At 40.3% G+C, this 21,835-nt stretch overlaps 1 protein-coding gene across 6 annotated transcripts in view; it reads right to left on the reverse strand.

Annotated features, from left to right (window-relative positions):
- itsn1 (intersectin 1 (SH3 domain protein)) overlaps window positions 1-21,835 on the reverse strand; it is a 146,442-nt gene that overhangs the window by 36,130 nt on the left and 88,477 nt on the right. For all 6 annotated transcript variants that reach the window (XM_066706992.1, XM_066706994.1, XM_066706993.1 and 3 more), the window contains 8 exons: window positions 17,640-17,758; window positions 14,059-14,276; window positions 13,571-13,692; window positions 10,418-10,806; window positions 5,690-5,849; window positions 3,626-3,831; window positions 2,317-2,399; window positions 1,357-1,523 (listed from right to left, as the gene is read on the reverse strand). In XM_066706992.1, coding sequence (XP_066563089.1) covers window positions 1,357-1,523; window positions 2,317-2,399; window positions 3,626-3,831; window positions 5,690-5,849; window positions 10,418-10,806; window positions 13,571-13,692; window positions 14,059-14,276; window positions 17,640-17,758 — 1,464 coding nt within the window. The remainder of the gene's footprint in view (window positions 1-1,356; window positions 1,524-2,316; window positions 2,400-3,625; window positions 3,832-5,689; window positions 5,850-10,417; window positions 10,807-13,570; window positions 13,693-14,058; window positions 14,277-17,639; window positions 17,759-21,835) is intronic.

A 21,835-nucleotide genomic window follows, 5' to 3' on the forward strand; every position in this document is an offset into this window, starting at 1 on the left:
ACATACATATATATATATATATATATTATACACATAAACACACACACAGTTTATTGTTTAACAAACATACATAAAGCATTGACAGAAAGGAGATTTTATGACAAAGTATAGTGTTTTACACAGCCTTAAAATTCCGCTGTGTACCTGGATGTTTGAACACTGAGATAAGCACAGGTGGAAAGCAAAAAAACAAACGGCTCTGGAGGCCTTCCAGCAGAATTGTTAGAAATCACTTTAAAATCAGAGTCTAAGCAGTCATCGAGTACAGGTGAGCTAAGGTTCAGTTGATGCATTTTAATTAGAAATAAATGGTTAATGTATGTATGAATGTAAATCTCAGTGAATTATAGATAATAGACCCAGCTGCTACAAAAATATACGTCTAGATTAAATTAATTGTGTGCTGTCAGATCAGCCGTGTTTGAAAATTCAGTGTTTAATATATCATGTCAGGTCTCAAGGGTGAGCATTATAGGAACTGACAAACTACAAACATATACATTTTGAAAAGGAATTAAAGAACTTTGCGCTACACTGCATTTTCCACATGTACTGCATTTGTACACCCCGCCAAGCAGTTTTTATCTGTGCAGATATTATATATATTATATATTATACATATAGGCAAAATATCACTTAATATTTGCTTTGAAACAAAATTAACATTTCTAAAATAAAAAACACAAAATTCAATTGAGATTGTTATTGACAACAAATGTGTAATCCACTGGAGTTTAAGAGATACTAGCCTTGTCTAGGCTCTATATAAAGTAATTCTTATACAGTCTACTACTAACTTTTTTTTTTATTTTCTTTTTTTTTTTTTAATATCAACAATCATGTAACTACTTTGATTGCTAGGCCAGTGAAATGCCTTCTTATCACTCGTAATTCTACACCTTGCAACACACAATTTCTTCCCACATTTGAGCTGTTCAGTTGTTAGCTGAGAAATGGTCAGAGACAGCTGTTCGGGATGTAATTTTATTTAAAATATGATTATGAATTGTATTGATTATGAACAAATATCGGGCTTTTGTTGGACAAGTATACTACAAATCGCAGCAGAAAGTTCCTCATTATAATAACATCATAGTTAACATCAAAGTTAAGTCACAATTATTTGCCTTTTAAATTCCCAGTTCCAAAACCAATTATGCATTTTTGTTCTCCAAGCAATTCCCCCTTTTTTCCCCACACGCTTCCAGTTTCAACTAAACAAGTCTAGAAGATGAATTTCCACACACATTAAAACAGGACTCTTACTACTATGAGCAAGTGCTAAAAGTGCAGGTAAAAGGCATTAGTCAGCTCCATTTTAATTAAGCAGAGCTACACGGGTCCATCTGAACTCACCTCTGAATCCTTGGGTTTCACATAATTTGAAGGAAACACTCCTGTTTTGTCTCCTACCACCCCGGTCCACCAATCGCCTTCCTTCTTTGTTACGAGAATCACATCCCCTTGCTGAAATGTCAGGTCACCCTGCTCGTTGCTCTCATAGGTGTACATTGCTATATACTCTGTAAAACAAGGCAAGCAATCAAGCCATCAGTCACTAAATGGAAGAATTACGTTAAATTTGTTACTTGGCCTTGATTTAAGATTCACTGATGCTCGGCACCTTATACATTACCACCTAAAACAAGGCTTCAATATGAGTAGTAAGCTTTCTGTGGGCTCATCGCTGTGGAATACAAGTTCAGATCAATCCGAGACTGGATAATTTGAAATCTCATTTCAAGACAGCTTTTTCGGCTTAGTGTTTTTCATCTCTTTTTACTGCTATTCTGTATTTGTACTGCACTTAAAGAGAATTCTTACGAGGTTCTCATGGTGAGTTCTGTTCACTAGATTATATTTAGAAGAATCAATCATCTTCAAAAAATTGTGCTTTGCCTTATTAAAAATGGTTAAAAGTACAATACATTTTAAATTTAAGACAGTTAATTAGGCACCTTTAACATTTTCTAGAAGGAAAAAGTAAAGAATTTTATAGTAAATGCCAATAGGGTCAAAGACAAGTATTATTCCTACAGCTATTTAGTGTAACCCTCTCTGAGTCACTACACTCACTCGTAAAGTGCATTTAAATCTGAGAAAACACTGTGTTCATCTGACAATAAGGAAAATATTTAAACAGTAAGAGCATGTAAATTCTAGAATGCACATTCCTGCCTGCAAATATTACTTTGTCCGGTAATCGTGTTTAAATCTTGCATTTCCTTTTCTGCTGCTCCTCTGAACTCATCATCATCAGAAAATGTAACAAGTTGATGCTTTTTACTCTATCTCGTAATGTCCCAACGTGCTTACCTTCTCCTGGATCTGTGGGTTTACTGGGTGAAGGAGTTGGTCGCTTCATGCTTGGAGGACTGTCAGATGACCCAGATTCGATACTGCGGAAAGAGGACAAAAACACAAGAAATAGTTATTTTTCCCCACCACTTTCTTACATGTTTTGTGAAAATGCAACAACAGCAGGTGAATCACAGCACTGCATTATGAGGGATATCAGCAAGAGCCTTGCCAAAGTTGTCAGACTGATGCTTTAAATCTTCATAATGTGCGCTTAGTTTAACAAAAGCTAATGAGAATTACAGGTGCTAATGTTAATCATTGTAAAGTCATTACAGTGTGCCTGGTGTAAGGACTTGAAGCGATTGTGCCCATTCCTCTGCAGATCCTCAATAACGTACACTATCTTTGCCTCCTACACTCTTCACACATGCTTATAAATCAACTCATGTTTGTGACAACAAAACTTCAAAGACAAGGGTCTGGAAAACAACCAAATTATGACTAAGTGGCTTTTTGCTTTGCTTTCCAGGCAGCAGGCTGAAGATAATCTGATTCTGATTGAAGTTAAATTAAAAATGAACAATATACCACAGTCATGGATACTAGACTTGAGGAAAGGATCTCTGGTGCTATAGCATTAGGACATGAGATAGTTTAGCTGCTAAAAAGAGGAATATAAACTACCTAAAACCATTTGTCCTCAGACCTCAAAAGATACGCTAGGCTGGGTCTGGTCAGTACTTGGTTGGAATTCGGATTGCTACAAGTGATGTTGTTCCACCAGTAGGTGGCACACTTCCCTATAGACAAGACATTCCAAAGCACCACCGCAGTAGGGCACAGTAAGTGGTGCTCCATTTCAGGTAAGCCAAGACCCTGCCTTTTACAGGACACTCAAGACCAATGGATCTATTAGAAAGAGTAGGTTTGCTATCCCAGGTGTCATAGCTCAGCTCCTATTTCTAGAGTACCCCAATCCAGCAGGTGTCAATTGTTCACCTTTAAATCAGTTTATAAAGACTCCAGAAATCCTTAATAAAAGGACGTATTTTGGTAGGTGCAGAGTGAATGGACAAAGTGTCCCATCAAAGCTTCACAAAATGCTTTTGCATGCTTTGGAATGAAAAAATATATATTCAAGATAATCTTATTGCCTTGATTTGAGGGTTCTGAAAGATACAGTGCACATCAGATTCAAACTGTCAACCTTTCAATTTCCCCAACTGTTATTTTGCCAGCCATGTGCATTTTCAATGTGGATTGGAGATTAATTTGTTTTGTTTGTTTGTTTATCCTGCAAATGCAAGGTCTGTGGGGGTGTCACCTCATGGATTTCCTCATGGGGCCAGAGATGAGTTTGACATAAGACTTGGGGAACCAGCCCTTCTGCCCCTGCACCTCCCCGAACCACCACATGTCCTGCTGCTCCAGCACTGTGATGATGTCGTTCTTGTTGAAGTTCAGGTGGTTGTCCTTCTTGGCTCGCCAAGGGTACAGAGCCTGTGCCTGCAGTCCCTCCACCTTCTCTCCCTGCAAGACATTAGCAGCCCAGTCACAACACAGGCCAAGCAACACAGGAATAGGAAAGTAGGAGGTGCGAGACATTAAACCCTTAACATGTCACAGAAATTCACCCTTGACCTCTCTAGGATTTAGAAAGCACTGGGAAATTCAATGATCATCAGAAACTAATGCACCGTTTCCAATGGCTAAGTGTCTGGACGCGTCCGTGTTTTGTGGACGGTTAACAATCTGGTGCTAGACGTGTCCGTAAGCGTCCGTCCCACCCACTGAGGACACGATTCACTTTCAGGAGCGGAGGTGTGTGCTCAACTTGCAGACAGACAGGGAAGAGATCAGATACATTGTGTCGGAAGATATAATCTCAAGCGCTGTGTGCGATCACGAAGAAATTACAGCTTTATTAGCAGCATGGAGTGAAGTCCACGTACAGGAACAATGACTGCTTACAGTTAATATCCGAGTGCATTTAAAACTTGGATTTCACAGGACCGGTGCAGTGCCGTGACTAGTTAAAAATAAACTGAAGGATAATAATCGGATCGGTAGCAGCCGATATGAATAATATTTTATGAACAGCTGGACAATGTGGACAGGCTGTGGTTTTGTAAATGGTGTGCAGGACAAACCGTAGACAATCAGTATGAAGGCGAACACGATTCAGTTAACGTGTGCCCATTTACAAGTTAAATGAATGAATAAATAAATACAGCAGATCTGGGTTTCCATTAAGGACTGGTTTAATAAATGCATCCATAAACGCCATGACTGAGATGTGCACACTTTAGTTAAATTATAACCTGCTATATTGTATCTGGATGATTAATCGTGAAACATGTGTATTTTGTTTCAACTGTAACTTGCCCTGGTTAAGGACGTCTGCTAAGTAAATTAAAAATAATATGGCAAAAAGTATTGTTTGCAGTTACAAATCTATAGTAAGAGTAATATATTAAGGGAGTCACACTGTGCCATTTAAAATACATATATACTAGCACAAATGATGACGATAATAGTAACAATACATATTTGCTATTTAGTATTATTGTTGCACATGGAAACATTCTTATGGGAACATGCTTGTCTGAATATAATGTTGTCTACACGTTTAGCTCTTCCTAATATCTCTGAACAGAAACGTGTATTTATTACGCTGTTTACAATCATGTAAAGCAGAAAGAATAAGGACATAAAAGTCCTCTCCACGTCAGGCTGTTTCGCTCGTAGTGTTGTTCTCCGTCTCTATTTTTAAAACGAAACACAAACCAAACCCACAGTCGCTGCTCCTCCCATCAGAGGGACGGACTTCACAGCGGCCTGGTTTTGCAAAAAAAGCTCTGGGACGCGTCTGAGGACGGACACGTCCGGCACGGCATGGCACGGACGCCAGTGGAACCAAGGCATTATCTTACATAGATATGGTTCAAACTGAATGCAGATCCAAACGTGCTAAACTCCGATCTGGATGATATTTTTCATTCATTGTTAACATTTCCACTAAGTGTGTTCTTGTTTAGCTGGAGCTCCTCCCTGTATCCTGTCTTTCAGAGTATGTTGCATCTTTTAACAGAAGAGAGTACATTCATTCTTTACCCATTTGCCCACAAGGAAAACTAACCACTACGCACATCTCTCTGCAATTATACTGAATTGTCTTAATTCCTAATTATGAGAATTATGAGAACATAAGAAACAAGAGGAGCCTTCTTGGTGGTTAGTAACATAGTGATCCAAGAATGGCATTCACTCTAAGTCAATAATTAAAACTATAGTTTGCTGAAAAACCATGACTGATGGCAACTGTAGCATTTCTTGCACCAATGTTTGTGGTTTCTAACTCAGCAGAAGCTACAAGTAAGCTGCTTACCTGCCCCAGCACGGGAGAGGGCGAGGAGCCAGTGATGGTGGCAGGGGTAAAGGCTGATCGCTGGCGGAGCTGCCCGGCACTGGGCACAGTCAAGGAGGGTTGAGTGGGCCAGGCATCCCACCCGTCACCCTCCACCTTCTCTGTGTTGTTGGACGGCCACCTTTCATCATTGAAGATAAAACAAAGGCCTCTTATAGACAGGGTCTCTGTGAGATGCATCTATTAAAACAACTTCATGCAATCTTTTCCATATTTATTTAACATTTTGTGTGGCATACCTACCCGCCCCTACCCAGCAACTCACCTATCTCCCCCATTATAAACATCACAACAAAACTTGCAATGAGCAACTTAAGCATGTCTTGATCAGGGTTGGGAGGGTTACTTTTAAAAGTATTCCGTTACAGAATACTGATTACCTTGTTTTGAAAATAATCTGTAACCTAATCCAATATATTACTCCAAATCAGTAACGTAATCAGAATACTTTTAGATTACTTTTGGAATACTTTTGTTTCTTTATTTAAAAACAAAAGCAGCCAAGTTCAAGAAGTGAAAAAAAATGTACTACACATTCTAATATGGATGACGGATTGAAATTGTCTATTTGTATCCACAGTTCAAACAATTAAAATGGTAATTAAGATTTGTGTCAGTTTAATGCTCTTGCATATTTATACTTTGCATTTTGTAGTAGTGTATGATTTTTAAACCAGTGAAACTGCATCTTCATCAGTCCTGGCAGCAGGATGAACAGGGGGTTGGGGGCGGTCAAGTGTTTGAATTGTGTCAGGTCTTGGATGGTTTCCTGGCGAAGTGCGGTGGAGGGGGGACTAAAATGACAATCTGCAGCAACGCACGTCAGTTTTGTAACAAGAATGCACATTACTATGAGACATTTCTACATGGACAATTAATAACCGGATCAAAATATAAATGTGAGGGGGCACAATATTCCCCCCTTTGCCCCCTGTGGCCCTGGTGTTGAGACAAACTGAGCTTCCCTATCAGGATGAGCTGCCCGCTGTTCTGAAAACAATGGGCTACCGGTTGGAATGAGCTGCCCCGACTAAAAACATTAAGCAGCTCATCCCGTCAGACATAAAGGACCTGTCTAAATTGGCTACTAGCAGTTTTTCAACACTATTACTGTATTTTAACACTTTAAATCTGAGGTAGCTCATCCTGTCGGACAGAAGTGACCTATCAGGCTAGTCTCTGTTTTTCGACACTATTACTGTATTACAAGCTTTCAAACCATATGTAGCTCATCCTGTCATCTGTGTGTAAATAGCAAATTGGTCACTATGAAATAACACGGTCAAAATAATTTTAAATGTACATAATTATTATCAACACATTTATAGGCGTGCGCACGCATACTTTTGCTAGGCAGCTCATTCTGAGAAGTAGCTCAGTTTGGTCAGAACACCTGGCCTGATCTTGATACCCTTACATTTTTTACAAACCGACATAAATCAGACATATCAATAATGTAATGTCAAAGAAGGTGCATCATGTTCAGTCATTTGAATGTAGGAGTTGGTTTAAATTTTCTGCTAATCACTGATATAGTGTAAGTCGCCCTGGACAAGGGCGTCTGCTAATAAGTAAATAAATAAATAAATAAATAAAATAAAATAAAATAAAATAAAACAGTGAAACCTATTTTCTTTCAATCTTAAATAGGTACCTTGTCTGTAAATTGTCAGTACGTTTAATGCTTATAAAGATTACAGTTTATTTTGTTCTATCTTTGAAGATACACGGATCAAGCAACTTGCTATAATAAAGGGGATTTAAACGCCATGTATTGTTATCCATGTTATTGTTATCGCCAGTTTCAATTCACCAGCACCGAAAACACAGTTTGTAATCAAAGCAATTAAGGTGTTATTTTTAAGTATCAACAAGTGAGGAATGTTATGCATCTTGTTTCTGCAATTAAGTGACATCTATCGGTTTGTAAAAGTTTACAGGTTTGACATGTGAGGATCCCCTGAACGCACACTCTGTAAAGAGCACCGCACAGCATGCCACGGGTCAGGAGTTTATTCAGTTTGTGTGATTTGTTTTGTTTTAGACTATAAACACGTTGTATGTTGTTATTTTGGTATTATATTAAGTTTTTCATTGTTAAGGTCACTGAACCAGCTAGGATGCACAGGAACTATTTGTAATGTACGTGGATGTATATTAAATTAAGATAGGATAACTTATTACTGCAAATACAAACTATCAGTGAGGTTTTTGGTTATACTATTTCTGTGCTGCCGTTTTGCTTATTATGCTTTCATAAATATATGTATAATTAAATCGTATTTATTATAATTGTGATTAAAATTCATATTTTCTACTCGCATGTAAAGCATAATTATATTACAGTTGCACACATTTAAAAAAAATCTTACCTCCAGATATTTCTTTATTATTATTATTTTAAGTTTAGTCCTCAGAAGCAGACATTGACCCGTGGTCGGCACATCTTGTATTGCACTTTAATATTTGTTCAATTTTCTTTCTTTGGAAGTGAACAATTGCCTGTACTTCCACGAGTTAAACCACACTGTGTTCACACACAGTGTTGCCACAGCAGCCACAGTAGAGCTGTGTGTTACTGGCTGGGATAGCTGACAGCAGCTCCATTCTGCTGTTTGTTGTACAATGCCGCCGAATCACTGCTGTTTGGCTAGACACCGTAAATAAAAACAGTGTTGCAAAAATACTTCACGCGGGCCCCTTCAGATTCCCTTACACTTTAACTTAATGTAAATGAAAAAAGTATCGGTAATCAGAATACTCGTCTGACAGGAACGTAACGGGAATATAAGTATCACAATTCTGTAATCTGATTATGTAATGCCGCTACTTGTATTCTGTTACTCCGCAACCCTGGTCTTGATGCACAGCCCTTTATCATTGAACCGATTATTAAAGTATTTAATACTGCAGTGAAGTTTATTTTATATATATATATATACACTCACCTAAAGGATTATTAGGTACACCATACTAATACTGTGTTTGACCCCCTTTCGCCTTCAGAACTGCCTTCATTCTACGTGACATTGATTCAACAAGGTGCCGAAAGCATTCTTTAGAAATGTTGGCCCATATTGATAGGATAGCATCTTGCAGTTGATGGAGATTTGTGGGATGCACATCCAGGGCACGAAGCTCCCGTTCCACCACATCCCAAAGATGCTCTATTGGGTTGAGATCTGGTGACTGTGGGGGCCAGTTTAGTACAGTGAACTCATTGTCATGTTCAAGAAACCAATTTGAAATGATTCGACCTTTGTGACATGGTGCATTATCCTGCTGGAAGTAGCCATCAGAGGATGGGTACATGGTGGTCATAAAGGGATGGACATGGTCAGAAACAATGCTCAGGTAGGCCGTGGCATTTAAACGATGCCCAATTGGCACTAAGGGGGCTAAAGTGTGCCAAGAAAACATCCCCCACCCCATTACACCACCACCACCAGCCTGCACAGTGGTAACAAGGCATGATGGATCCATGTTCTCATTCTGTTTACGCCAAATTCTGACTCTACCATCTGAATGTCTCAACAGAATTCGAGACTCATCAGACCAGGCAACATTTTTCCAGTCTTCAACTGTCCAATTTTGGTGAGCTTGTGCAAATTGTAGCCTCTTTTTCCTATTTGTAGTGGAGATGAGTGGTACCCGGTGGGGTCTTCTGCTGTTGTAGCCCATCCGCCTCAAGGTTGTACGTGTTGTGGCTTCACAAATGCGTTGCTGCATACCTCGGTTGTAACGAGTGCTTATTTCAGTCAAAGTTGCTCTTCTATCAGCTTGAATCAGTCGGCCCATTCTCCTCTGACCTCTAGCATCAACAAGGCATTTTCGCCCACAGGACTGCCGCATACTGGATGTTTTTCCCTTTTCACACCATTCTTTGTAAACCCTAGAAATGGTTGTGCGTGAAAATCCCAGTAACTGAGCAGATTGTGAAATACTCAGACCGGCCCGTCTGGCACCAACAACCATGCCACGCTCAAAATTGCTTAAATCACCTTCCTTTCCCATTCAGACATTCAGTTTGGAGTTCAGGAGATTGTCTTGACCAGGACCACACCCCTAAATGCATTGAAGCAACTGCTATGTGATTGGTTGGTTAGATAATTGCATTAATGGGAAATTGAACAGGTATTCCTAATAATCATTTAGGTGAGTGTATATATATATATATATATATATATATATATATATACACACACACACACATATACATATACATACATACACACACATACATACATACAAATATGTATAAATGTGTGTGTGTATTATATACTTTTAACTTTTTAACTTTCTCATATGAGACTTCCAAGGTGCACTGGTACAAGAAAAACTGCATTAAACAGCAATTCATTTCCATTATAGATTAACAAGTAATTGTTTTAGAATCACCACACTTAATGGGATGCACTACCTTCTCCCTACACTAATACAATGAAAATGTTTAAGGAGCTTTTGTGAGATCACATCTTTCGTCATGGATGTCAATTAAAATAAAACTCAAAGCACTGCGTTTTGTTTGCTGAAATGCAGAAATGAAGCAAACGAAAGGATCTTGATAGTGTGTGCGTGTGCGTTAGTAATGTATATGCCACACAAAATACAATGAGACAAGGCCCTGTTACAATCGCCCTGACTGAGTAGCAGGGGGCGTCGGAGGGGGGACAAGGGGAAGGGACTCACGTGGAGCTGAAGTCTGCCCAGTTGCTGGTGGAAGCTGCGGTGGTTGCTGGAGGAGGAGCGGCAGACTCGGCGGGGAGGGGCTGGGGTGGATGAGGCAGAGGCTGAGGCTGGGGCTGGGGTTGGGGCTGGGGCTGAGGCAGGGCCTGGACCTGGGGCTGCACTTGAACCTGGGGCTGCGCTTGAACCTGGGGCTGAGGCTGGGGTTGGGTCACAGTGCTGGTGGGAGTCACCCTGGCGGCCAGTTTTGGCGCAGAACCCGCTCCAGACCGGAGGCTGGCGGGGACCTCCGATTCTGGCATCTTCTCTGCATAGTTGGCGGGGAACCAGCCAGTTTTTCCCTTCAGCTCCCCTCCCAGCCAGCCAGGTTCCCCCGTCTGACTCTCGTCCACCTGGGAAATGGCAAGAGAAGCTCATCATTTGCCAGTTACCATTTATTAAACCTGACTCATTGCAAACACCAAGCAACACACATTCATCACGCTTTTGCCTGCTGCTATGCGATGAGTGAGCACTTTAAGGCACGGTCAAAAAGAAAGAAAAATATATACATTCAACATGCATCAAAAATAAACCCATAATTTGAAAGAATATGTGTATATACATACATGTATCAAGAAGTGCCCCAAAGTAGCAGAGTTCTAAGTGATTTCTAAATCAACTTAAAGGTGCATATGACAAAGCTAATAGCAGGATGTAGAAATGTCCAGTGTAGATCCACAGTGTCCACATGCAGAAGTGTGCCACATTAAATAGAAAGCAACTGACATCTGGGGTTTCCCAGAACAGCAACAAAAGAGGATTCCTAATTACACTTTTTTTATACGAGAAAGTTACAGGTTGAGTACAGAACAATTTACAGGTTTGGCATTGTGAACATTTTGCAGTGTTTAAAATAACATTGTAAAAAAAGATTTTGGATGGCTAATTTCTCAGATATTTACTGCATACTGAACATATGGATAAACAAAACTTAACTTCTTCACTCCATGTAATTTTACAAAGATAAAAGATGGACCCAAAACAGGCTGGGGAAAAACAATTGGGAATAGAAACAAAAACCTTAAAGCTGTGTTAGTGAGAATCCACATTTTTCAATGTTGACTTTCACAGGTCCAGTTCTTCATTCCTGTGCTCAAATCACAAACAACTGTGTGTGTATTTATTAATATACAAGCCTGCCTTTTGGAAGAGTTCAACATATATTTAAATAAAGATATAGAAAACAAAAACAGCAGCAACATCAAAACCCCTAATAACCAAATCACAGTTGTTCTTTCAACCCTAATCACTACTCTCCTGTCACTAAGCACTTTCAAAGAAATCCTTACATTTGTATTGTCAAACAACAGCTATGTAGGTTTTGATTGACCAAGAACTGATATACTTAAGAGTATACCTAAACCACTCTGACATGTTTACATATAAAGCCACTGGCAAAAAAAAAATGCAGATGCAATAGTTCACATGAAAGTCTCTTCTGATTGACATTGCTAAGAATTTATTCGAAAACAATCTGCTACTCACACATATTCTTAGGCAGTCCTAATAAGGAAAGCAAACCCCCTTTACAGTTAGAACTCTCTCTCGTTAAAAGTTCTCATGATCAGTGAAACAGTCATGGCACAAGAGAGATGTCATGTGAACAGTAAGTCACAATCAGATGACATGAATTCAACATGTAGATTACTGCACAGCATGCACAATTCAGTGGGGATCAATGCAAAGCATCCATGTTCTAGCAGTACACGGTTGGAGGCCAGTATATCAATCAATCCTTTATAATCTCACATGCCAGATTAATTCTTAATTCAGCACAATTTCTGGAACACAGTTGTAACTATAGATTGCTTTTATTAGTACAGCTGCCAGGTAATAAAAAAATAAAAACAATAAATCACTTTCCTTATTGCCCATTTGTTTAACTTTTATACAAGAGGGAGATTCACGCACAGCATTTATTCAGTTTTGTGGAGGACTTCTGAGGTCAAATCTGCCATTTTCATGCACAGACAGCTTGAGCTCAAAAGGGTTGTTTTGTAATGTCATCTGTACCCTTGAAACACCCTGACTGTTTTGGCAGAAGTGGTCATATGTGGGTGAAAGAACCTGGAAAAACCTGCAATGCTAAAACGGGTTGGGGGGGAGCAGAGAGGCCCACTGCAATTGAATCAAGCCCTTGAGAAAATACGATTTTCTAGGTCTTGCTTCATTGCAGTTTAACATCACACTTTTGATTCCCCTTAAGTTACAACGGCTGGGGGTGTGTGGAATGTACTGGAGTGAATGAACCATGATGGAGACGTGAGAGAGCCACAGTCCACCTGCACTTACCCACTCCCCTTTAACCTCCACAGAGAAAGCAGAGAGTGTGAGAGAATCAGATGTTAATGCAGGATACAAGCTGTTCAGTGTTAAGCCATGAAAACCTAAGCATTTGAAACAGGGCTTCAAATATCAATTGGTAAATCAGACTCATTTCTGACAAGTCCCCCCCCCAGTGACAGCCCATTCAAAACAGAACAAATACTTCCCTTTGAAAACATTCTTGGTCTGTTTAAAGGAATTCAATCTGACATTCTCTGACCACCTTCCAGCACCTTCTGAAAACTCACCTGTTCACACTGCACCTGCAGACTCTGCTATTCATCTCTGCTTTGTACACATTTTCCAGCATTGCAGTGCTACCTCACAGTACCCCTAATATAAGGTCAGGTCACAGACTGCTTTGTTACAATTTTATTCTATAAAATTCCATAAATGGCTACTGCATCCCTTGACATATTTTATTGTATTTTCCCTTTACCGCTTAACTTATTCAGTCTTGTATTGTATAATATTTTTGTTGTTTTGTTGCTGCCAAGTGTAATCATCACACAACACTTCTTGGACATGCTGTCTTGGACTAAAGAGTCAGACAAAATAATGAATTCCACACAACATATACATTTTTTCAATTCCCTTAAGTCTCTCTGAAACAGTTACACATTTAATGCTTCCATTCAGAAAGAGGAGGAAAAAATAAATAATAATAATTCTACAATTCCATCAGTTTCCAACTTGCTCCACACACAAATTTCTTCAGTTCATAGCTTTCTTTAATATAGAAACTACATATGTGAAGGCACAATAAGTTTCAGAGTGTCTTTTTCTTACCATAATAATGTCCCCAGGCTGGATTGTGATCTCATCGTGACTTCTGGCGTCAAACGGATACAAAGCTCTGTAGAAGACCACCTTCACTTTATCCTGGTCAAAGCCGGTCACAGGAGACTTTTCTAAAAGGTCAGTAAAGCAGATGTCAACCTCAGGTTCTGCAAAACTTTGCTGCAATCGCATGAGAGAAGCATGCAAATGGATCCGTACAGAGATGATAGTCTTGCTTTTTAGGTTTGGCATTATATTCCCAAACTATTCAACTGAATTCATCACCAAAGAGCCAGCGGGATTAACCTGCTACATGACATAAGATGATTGAAGATGGCATAATTAAATAATGCAGGGGCTGAACAATCTGAAAAGTGCCATTTTGCAAATGCATTTAACCCCAAGCCTGGACTGCAGCACTATTCTGTTTTCTCACATCTCTGGACTATACTGTGGCTCTTATGTATTGGGAGGTTAAGGCCATTATCCTCCAGTACCTGTGGTGGGCCATGCAGACTGGGCGGGCAGCATCCCAGGCTCGGGAGGCTGGATGAAAAGCTTGTTCAGTTTGTCCTGCATCTCCATGCGACCCCTGCCGTCGTCCTCCTGCACTCTCTTCATCCACGGCTGCTGGGGTGGCAGGGGGGCTGGGGGCTCGTCTCCCAGCTCCTGCGCTTGGTCTGGCCAGCCTGCCGGGTCATCCTCCTGGGCTCGCCTGTGGAAGTGGGGGAGCAGATGTCAGGTGAATGTGCCCATCAGATTCACACAAAACTCTCTAGCCAAAACAAACATGTGAATGGTCTCCGGAGAGAGACGTTTTGCAGGTGTATGGATTACTTCTAGCAACTGAATGAGACAGACACTATGCTTCTTAATCAATATAAGTTGAGCCCTTAATGCCATACAGCAATTGAGCTGCACATAATCCTAATTAAATATAGCAGTGAAATATTGATTTCCTTCAGAAATATGCTGATTTTATTGTGAAACTGTTATTGTGAGGAGTTTTCCAATCATCACGAAACGGGCAGATTTATTATTCTTTTAAAATGCAAAAAAGCTGCTGTTTTTCCATTTAGCACCACAGGTTTGTTTGATTTTGAAATCAAACTCAAATTTAGTTGCCTGCACTCAGCATCTGCCATCATTTATGCAATGTCAGGAAAAAACAAGAAAGAAAAACATGATACTCCCACACTTTTCCCACTAACCTAGGAGTATAAAATATTATTTTGAAGCAGTCATTTTGTACAGTGTTACCTCCTCTAAATAGTTTTGTCTAATTGGCTTTGGCTCCTGACCCCAATCAAAGGAGTTATTGACAACAAAAAACAAAACAGCTTCAGAAAATGACACTTATCTACAGTGGGGGAAAAAAGTATTTGATCCCCTGCTGATTTTGTATGTTTGCCCACTGACAAAGAAATGATCAGTCTATAATTTTAATGGTTGGTGTATTTTAACAGTGAGAGAAAGAATAACAACAAAAAAATCCAGAAAAACGCATTTCAAAAAAGTTAAAAATTGGTTTGCATGTTAATGAGGGAAATAAGTATTTGACCCCTTCGACTTAGTACTTGGTGGCAAAACCCTTGTTGGCAATCACAGAGGTCAGACGTTTCTTGTAGTTGGCCACCAGGTTTGCACACATCTCAGGAGGGATTTTGTCCCACTCCTCTTTGCAGATCCTCTCCAAGTCATTAAGGTTTCGAGGCTGACGTTTGGCAACTCGAACCTTCAGCTCCCTCCACAGAGGTCTGGAGACTGGCTAGGCCACTCCAGGACTTTAATGTGCTTCTTCTTGAGCCACTCCTTTGTTGCCTTGGCTGTGTGTTTTGGGTCATTGTCATGTTGGAATACCCATCCATGACCCATTTTCAATGCCCTGGCTGAGGGAAGGAGGTTCTCACCCAAGATTTGACGGTACATGGACCTGTCCATCGTCCCTTTGATGCGGTGCAGTTGTCCTGTCCCCTTAGCAGAAAAACACCCCAAAAGCGTAATGTTTCCACCTCCATGTTTGACGGTGGGGATGGTGTTCTTGGGGTCATTCCTCCTCCTCCAAACACGGCGAGTTGAGTTGATTTTGGTCTCATCTGACCACAACACTTTCACCCAGTTCTCCTCTGAATCATTCAGATGTTCATTGGCAAACTTCAGACGGGCCTGTACATGTGCTTTCTTGAGCAGGGAGGCCTTGCGGGCGCTGCAGGATTTCAGTCCTTCACGGCGTAGTGTGTTACCAATTGTTTTCTTGGTGACTGTGGTCCCAGCTGCCTTGAGATCATTAACAAGATCCTCCCGTGTAGTTCTGGGCTGATTCCTCACCGTTCTCATGATCATTGAAACTCCACGAGGTGAGATCTTGCATGGAGCCCCAGACCGAGTGAGACTGACAGTTATTTTGTGTTTCTTCCATTTGCGAATAATCGCACCAACTGTTGTCACCTTCTCACCAAGCTGCTTGGCGATGGTCTTGTAGCCCATTCCTGCCTTGTGTAGGTCTACAATCTTGTCCCTGACATCCTTGGACAGCTCTTTGGTCTTGGCCATGGTGGAGAGTTTGGAATCTGATTGATTGATTGCTTCTGTGGACAGGTGTCTTTTATACAGGAAACAAGCTGAGATTAGGAGCACTCCTTTTAAGAGAGTGCTCCTAATTTCAGCTCGTTACCTGTATAAAAGACACCTGGGAGCCAGAAATCTTGCTGATTGATAGGGGATCAAATACTTATTTCCCTCATTAACATGCAAATCAATTTATAACTTTTTTGAAATGCGTTTTTCTGGATTTTTTTGTTGTTATTCTGTCTCTCACTGTTAAAATACACCTACCATTAAAATTATAGACTGATCATTTCTTTGTCAGTGGGCAAACGTACAAAATCAGCAGGGGATCAAATACTTTTTTCCCCCACTGTATATGAACGATTAACTGATGCGAGAAGCTGAAATGCTTATTTCTTTAACTTTTTTAACGAACAATATGACAGGACAGGTCGTAACTAAGGTGACATAGTATGGGTGCATTGTCTTTGATGTGTGTGCCCCCCCCCCTTGTCTTTCTGCTTTGTGACTGAGCAGACAATACACAAAAACAGCAACTGAAGCCAAGTGAGAAGGAAAAACAAATGTACACATACTCTTTACAAGACTTCTATTTTTAAGCATGTGCAGCATGAACTCTCCAGAATAAAAGCTTAAGGGATTTAGATTTAAAAACATCAGAGGTCATGAGTGCTCACAGTTGGATCAACTGCAATAGGCTGAACTCTGTAATATTTTTTAAACGAATAACGTATTTTGCCTAATCCATGCTGTGCATCCCAGTCATACTGTGACTATCATTATCTGATGAGTACAGAATTATAGAGCAGTCTAATTAAAATTCGATTCCATTCCTCTCACTATTTAAACAATTCCCTATGAGTTAATAACAGGCCACTAATATGAATAATGTGATTTCTATGGTGTGCATTCCAAAGTTTGGACACAATCAGCTGGAACCTTACATTTTCTCTAGGTTGAATCAGTGTTCAACAAACAGAATACATATAATTGGTCAAAAGATATAATTTGATGTTGTTTAAATAAAGTGAATCGCCAAATGTCATTGATTGAAATGAAGGCAATTTGTACCATATTCTTGGAAACACGTTAGTTTATACAAACCATTTCTTAGGGCCTAAGCTAGAAGGATGATGAGGCTTGCACTGCACAAGACAGCGGTGCTCCAACCCTGATCCTGGGGTTCTTCAAAATCAATCATTTACTGAGCGATTGTCTCCATTTAATAATACGGTTTCATTAAAGAACAGGCATTCTGGGACCAGATGTGGAGTACCACTGCTACTGTATTCGAAGCATGTCTACAGTTCTGGATACAGAAAAACAAAAAACAAAGCTATTCGTATTGACCAGTTCTCAACATTAACCATCTCTCTCAGGCTTTTCGTATAAAGAGAGGGGGATTGAGACCTTGGGCTTGAACCATAGACCACCAAACCTTGGGGGAAAAAAATATACAAAAATAAATAAAAAATGCTCAGAACCTTTTTAGTTTTGCAAGTGCTTTTACCTCTGACTGTCTTCTTTCTGCTCTGCCGTCTGGCGCTCCTGCTCCTTCTGCTTCTGGATCTCCACCTCCAGCTCCATCTGCTTCTGCCGCTGCTGCTTACTGTGGATCTCCCGTAGCTCCTGGAGGAGGGGACAAAATCAAGAGCAGGAGCCGTCAGGGAGGTTTACCCCACAGGACAGTGCTCTGGAGAGAACCCGAGTCAACCCCTGTCCTGTGCAAGTATTTCGCTTACCAAAAGGCAGTCTTAAGTGATATTAATCCACTGAAGTGTGGAGGGGGGTTGGAGGGCGGTGAGGAAATGGAATGGACAGCGGCACCACATCAAATTAATTGCCCTTTCCCATACTAGGGACAGGGACCAGATTTCTATAGGGACACATCCTGTCTCGCACTGTACTTAGTACTGGGTTACAGTATGTCATCCAACTGATCACTTTGGCCAATAGGACAAAGGCCTGTCATGGGGAGACCAGTTATTCAAATGGTTTGGAAGAAGGTGCAATGGCATTCGTAGGTATAGAATCCAGACCCCATGTGTATGGCTAACTCTACATGGGGCTGACAGTTTGGAATCGAATATGTAACGACACAACAAAGTTACTCCTGCTGGAATTCAGTGCCGTTTTCAAATAAGCCGCTAAATCAGTAACACGTGGGCAGTTACAATAAGCGAGTCAGAGAGATACCATTGCAAAAATTGACAACTTCGAGAACACGCTGCTGCTGGTCGTAAAACACAGGGCGGGAGAGACTGGGGAGGGAATACTTGGGCACAATTTAAGTTTACTGATCTTTTAAGTGTGCGTCTTAAGGTCTGATTGTATTGAATTTTGTGGTGTGACTATCGGTGATCTGAATAAAGCAAACACTAGGTAAGCCTACATATGGACCACCCAAGATGAATTAATTTCTCTAAAAGGATTACTGTGGTAAAATGGTGCTCCTTGAAAGCAAATCATTTTCTAGGCTGTTCATTCCAGACATCAGTTGCTATCAAGAGCCATTACACAATCATGTATGTTTTCATTGGAAAATACACTCTCTTCAAGGAGATGTATACTTCTAATAAGTTAGAGAAATCAAGGAATGAAATTGACCACTCTGTTACTACTCTGCTCCTTTAACACTGGCACCCTCTACCCTAAACCAGGGTCTGACACGGTGTCAAGCAGATCAAGGGTACGTGCTTTCAAATTACAATTTCTGTAAGCAAGTTAGATCTAAGGTTCACTTGCAGGAAGTACACAGTGTCTTTGGTCTCGCTCTACCCGGGTCAATACTGGCTTGCTGGGAGGGTTGCTCTTGACTTGGGTAGACTACCTGTATACTTCACACGAAAAACAACCCTCATAACCCAGGATGGTGTGCTAGTATGAAAGGGGCTTTAGCATTGACTTCAAAAACCAAGTTGGAGTTTGGATTGAAAAATGGACACAAAATTTCAGCAGGAGTACCACATGCTTGAATGACCCTTTCACAATCCTTGCACGGACCAAAATAACAGTACAGAGCTCTCTTCCACACTGGGCAGGAAAGATATTCACAGGCAGCTTGGTTTCAGTTGTGCACATGCATCCACTGGCATTATCAATGTTTTGGAGAGGAAACTGCAAGACTGGTCCCAAATTCATAACTCACTGCAATGGCCATACATGAACTTCTGTAGAAGGTGGTGATAACCCACCATAGGCGATACAGTTTCAATGCTCCACTAGCATGCCCTCTCTCTCTCTCTCTCTCTCAAAGTGGTAAACCGCATAGAAACCACATGACCTGGCACCACTAACTGTATGTCTAGGCTTGATACTTTTCACCCTTTATTTCTGTACTGCCTTTGAAGCTGTAATTAGCATTATTAACCCAATGTTTTTCTCAAGTAAAACACAGATCTGATGAAGCCTAACGCTAATATTAATAATGCTTCAGCAGAATGTTCCAGGACGGAGAGTGATTCATTTGTGTGATATTAAGGAGGTCTTTGAGTGAAAAGAAAGACTCATTGAGAGCAAGTGTTTTTAGTCAAGTTGTTTTGGAAAATATATCTATACCTTTTACCAGCTGACAAAGTGAAGGCATGTGGTAAAAATAAAGATAAAAAGAACCAAGCCTCTGTATAATACACAAACAAATTGGTAGAAAGATAAGTAATTAAGCAAACACATCAATGCAATTTGTTTGTAATAGTTTACATCTACAAAGTGATGTAGACAATTTTAAAATTTTGGATTCCAGTTCCACAGATTAGTGCTAAACAATACATTTCCATTGCTCTGTGTAGGAAGAGGGCAATGTAACCAGAGGAAAATGCACAAGCTCAAGATATCATGAAGCTGGATTTGGAGTGTTTGCATACTAGTAAAAAGCAGAGATAGGATTTAACGGTGCTGTTGCGTCTAGTGATGAGCAGCAGTGTAGAAATCTCACTATTCTATAAGCTGGCCATTTACAGTTTGATTTAACACATGTCATGTCATTCTGCGATTAAATCAGTTTCATAAATCAGTTTCATAATTCCTTAACCAGTACTATGTAGTTATGTCTAAGTTGAATCAGTGCCAAAATAACTCTGAAAAGCAAAAAGTATAGTTTCAGTAACTATTTATTATACTAAATGAACTGCTGAATAACAGAACAAACGAAGGGTGTTAATACTTTGGAGTACAACTGTAGGTATATGCAAGCACACTTATGGTGCAATTCCACCAAAAATGGGTTGTGAGTGTTTAAAGTGGTTTTACAATTGTGCATGTACACTCACTTAAAATAAGATCATAAGGTTTCAACACGTTTGAGTCTAATACTAAATGTGTTTACCAGGGAAGGTTTTAGCAGTTTCTTAAAAGACAAAGCAGTTGTAGAGAGATTACACTCTGATAAGTAACCTAAAATATGTAAACATAATTCAAGGGATTCATAAGAAAACTGAGAAGGAAAGCAAAAAAAAGGCAAAGATTGAATGAAATAACCATTCAGCAGAAATACGAATGTTCAAAAAGTGGAGGCCTTTTTACAGGAGGAAACAAGAGCTGGTTTGATCCAAATATCCAATAGCAGCAACAAGAAAAAACTTTCAGCTGATTATTTCAACTGAGTTACAGTCCACCTCTCCCACCACCCACAGGAGTCGCTTGTACTTGGTGAACCAAATTCTTCCTAGTCAGATTTCAACCTCCACCCTACCCTGGGAGCATGAGACCAAAGCTGGCGATGGCACAGACCTAAAACACAGACCAGGCAATAGGCCCCCGAAGGAGTGGTTTCGGATGTCACCTGGACAACCAACTGGAGCTCTGCCAAGCCATGACCTTTTCTGCTCATCTCAAAAAGAAAGGTCTGTGCTGAATTTGACATTACGGCATTGACGTTAATGATACATGTATTACCCATGAGACGTCAGGATAACACACATTGCACATGGGGCTTATACAAAAAAAAGAAGGGACATATGAAGACTTTCGTGATATGACAGAGTTGTTAGACAAGTTTGGAAGAAAACCAAGCATGTTAAGAGTGCAGTTTGTACTACACAGCACAGAAAAATAAGTTTCATACTCGTACTTCATATTCCATTGACCAAAAAAACACCCTGACACTAGCTAGGAGTACTAGAGATTTAGGAATTACAACTGGGATGGTATATTTCTTCCTCCCAAAAGCTACTGAGAGGAATTAGGGCTGCATGTGGGGGACAGATAATATTCAACAGTCCTCTCAATGTTCCTATTGGTTTTAGAAACTCCACATAATAGGTGACAGAAGTGGGACGAATGAAGAATCAATTCTTCCCTAATCATAGGGTTACATTTTAAATTAGAATAAAGTGCATGTAGAGTTTACAGCGAAAGCTTCTGACTGTAGTTATAGACAGTGTAATTTCCTGTGTCAGCATAGACTCTTCAAACTGAACACCATCCTAGGAAACTGACTCCTGAATTTCTATTGAGCATGACCCAAGCTCCATGAAGATAACCCATCTGTGGAGGGTTATAGAATCTAGAATCTGCTGTGGTGGCAGCTACTCTCTAACCCATTTAGTAGATCCACTGGCTACCACACACACAAGTTCCATGTGCTTTTCAAGTGAGGTCGATTCCACAGGGGGACTGCTTTGTGCCACACCATGAATAGCATGTTAACTAAAAATAACCACTTCCTACAGGACCACGAACCCAGCCTGACAGAGCACTTGGTGTATA

This window comes from Amia ocellicauda, chromosome 6 (assembly GCF_036373705.1).
Source record: "Amia ocellicauda isolate fAmiCal2 chromosome 6, fAmiCal2.hap1, whole genome shotgun sequence".
Taxonomy (NCBI): Eukaryota; Metazoa; Chordata; class Actinopteri; order Amiiformes; family Amiidae; genus Amia; species Amia ocellicauda.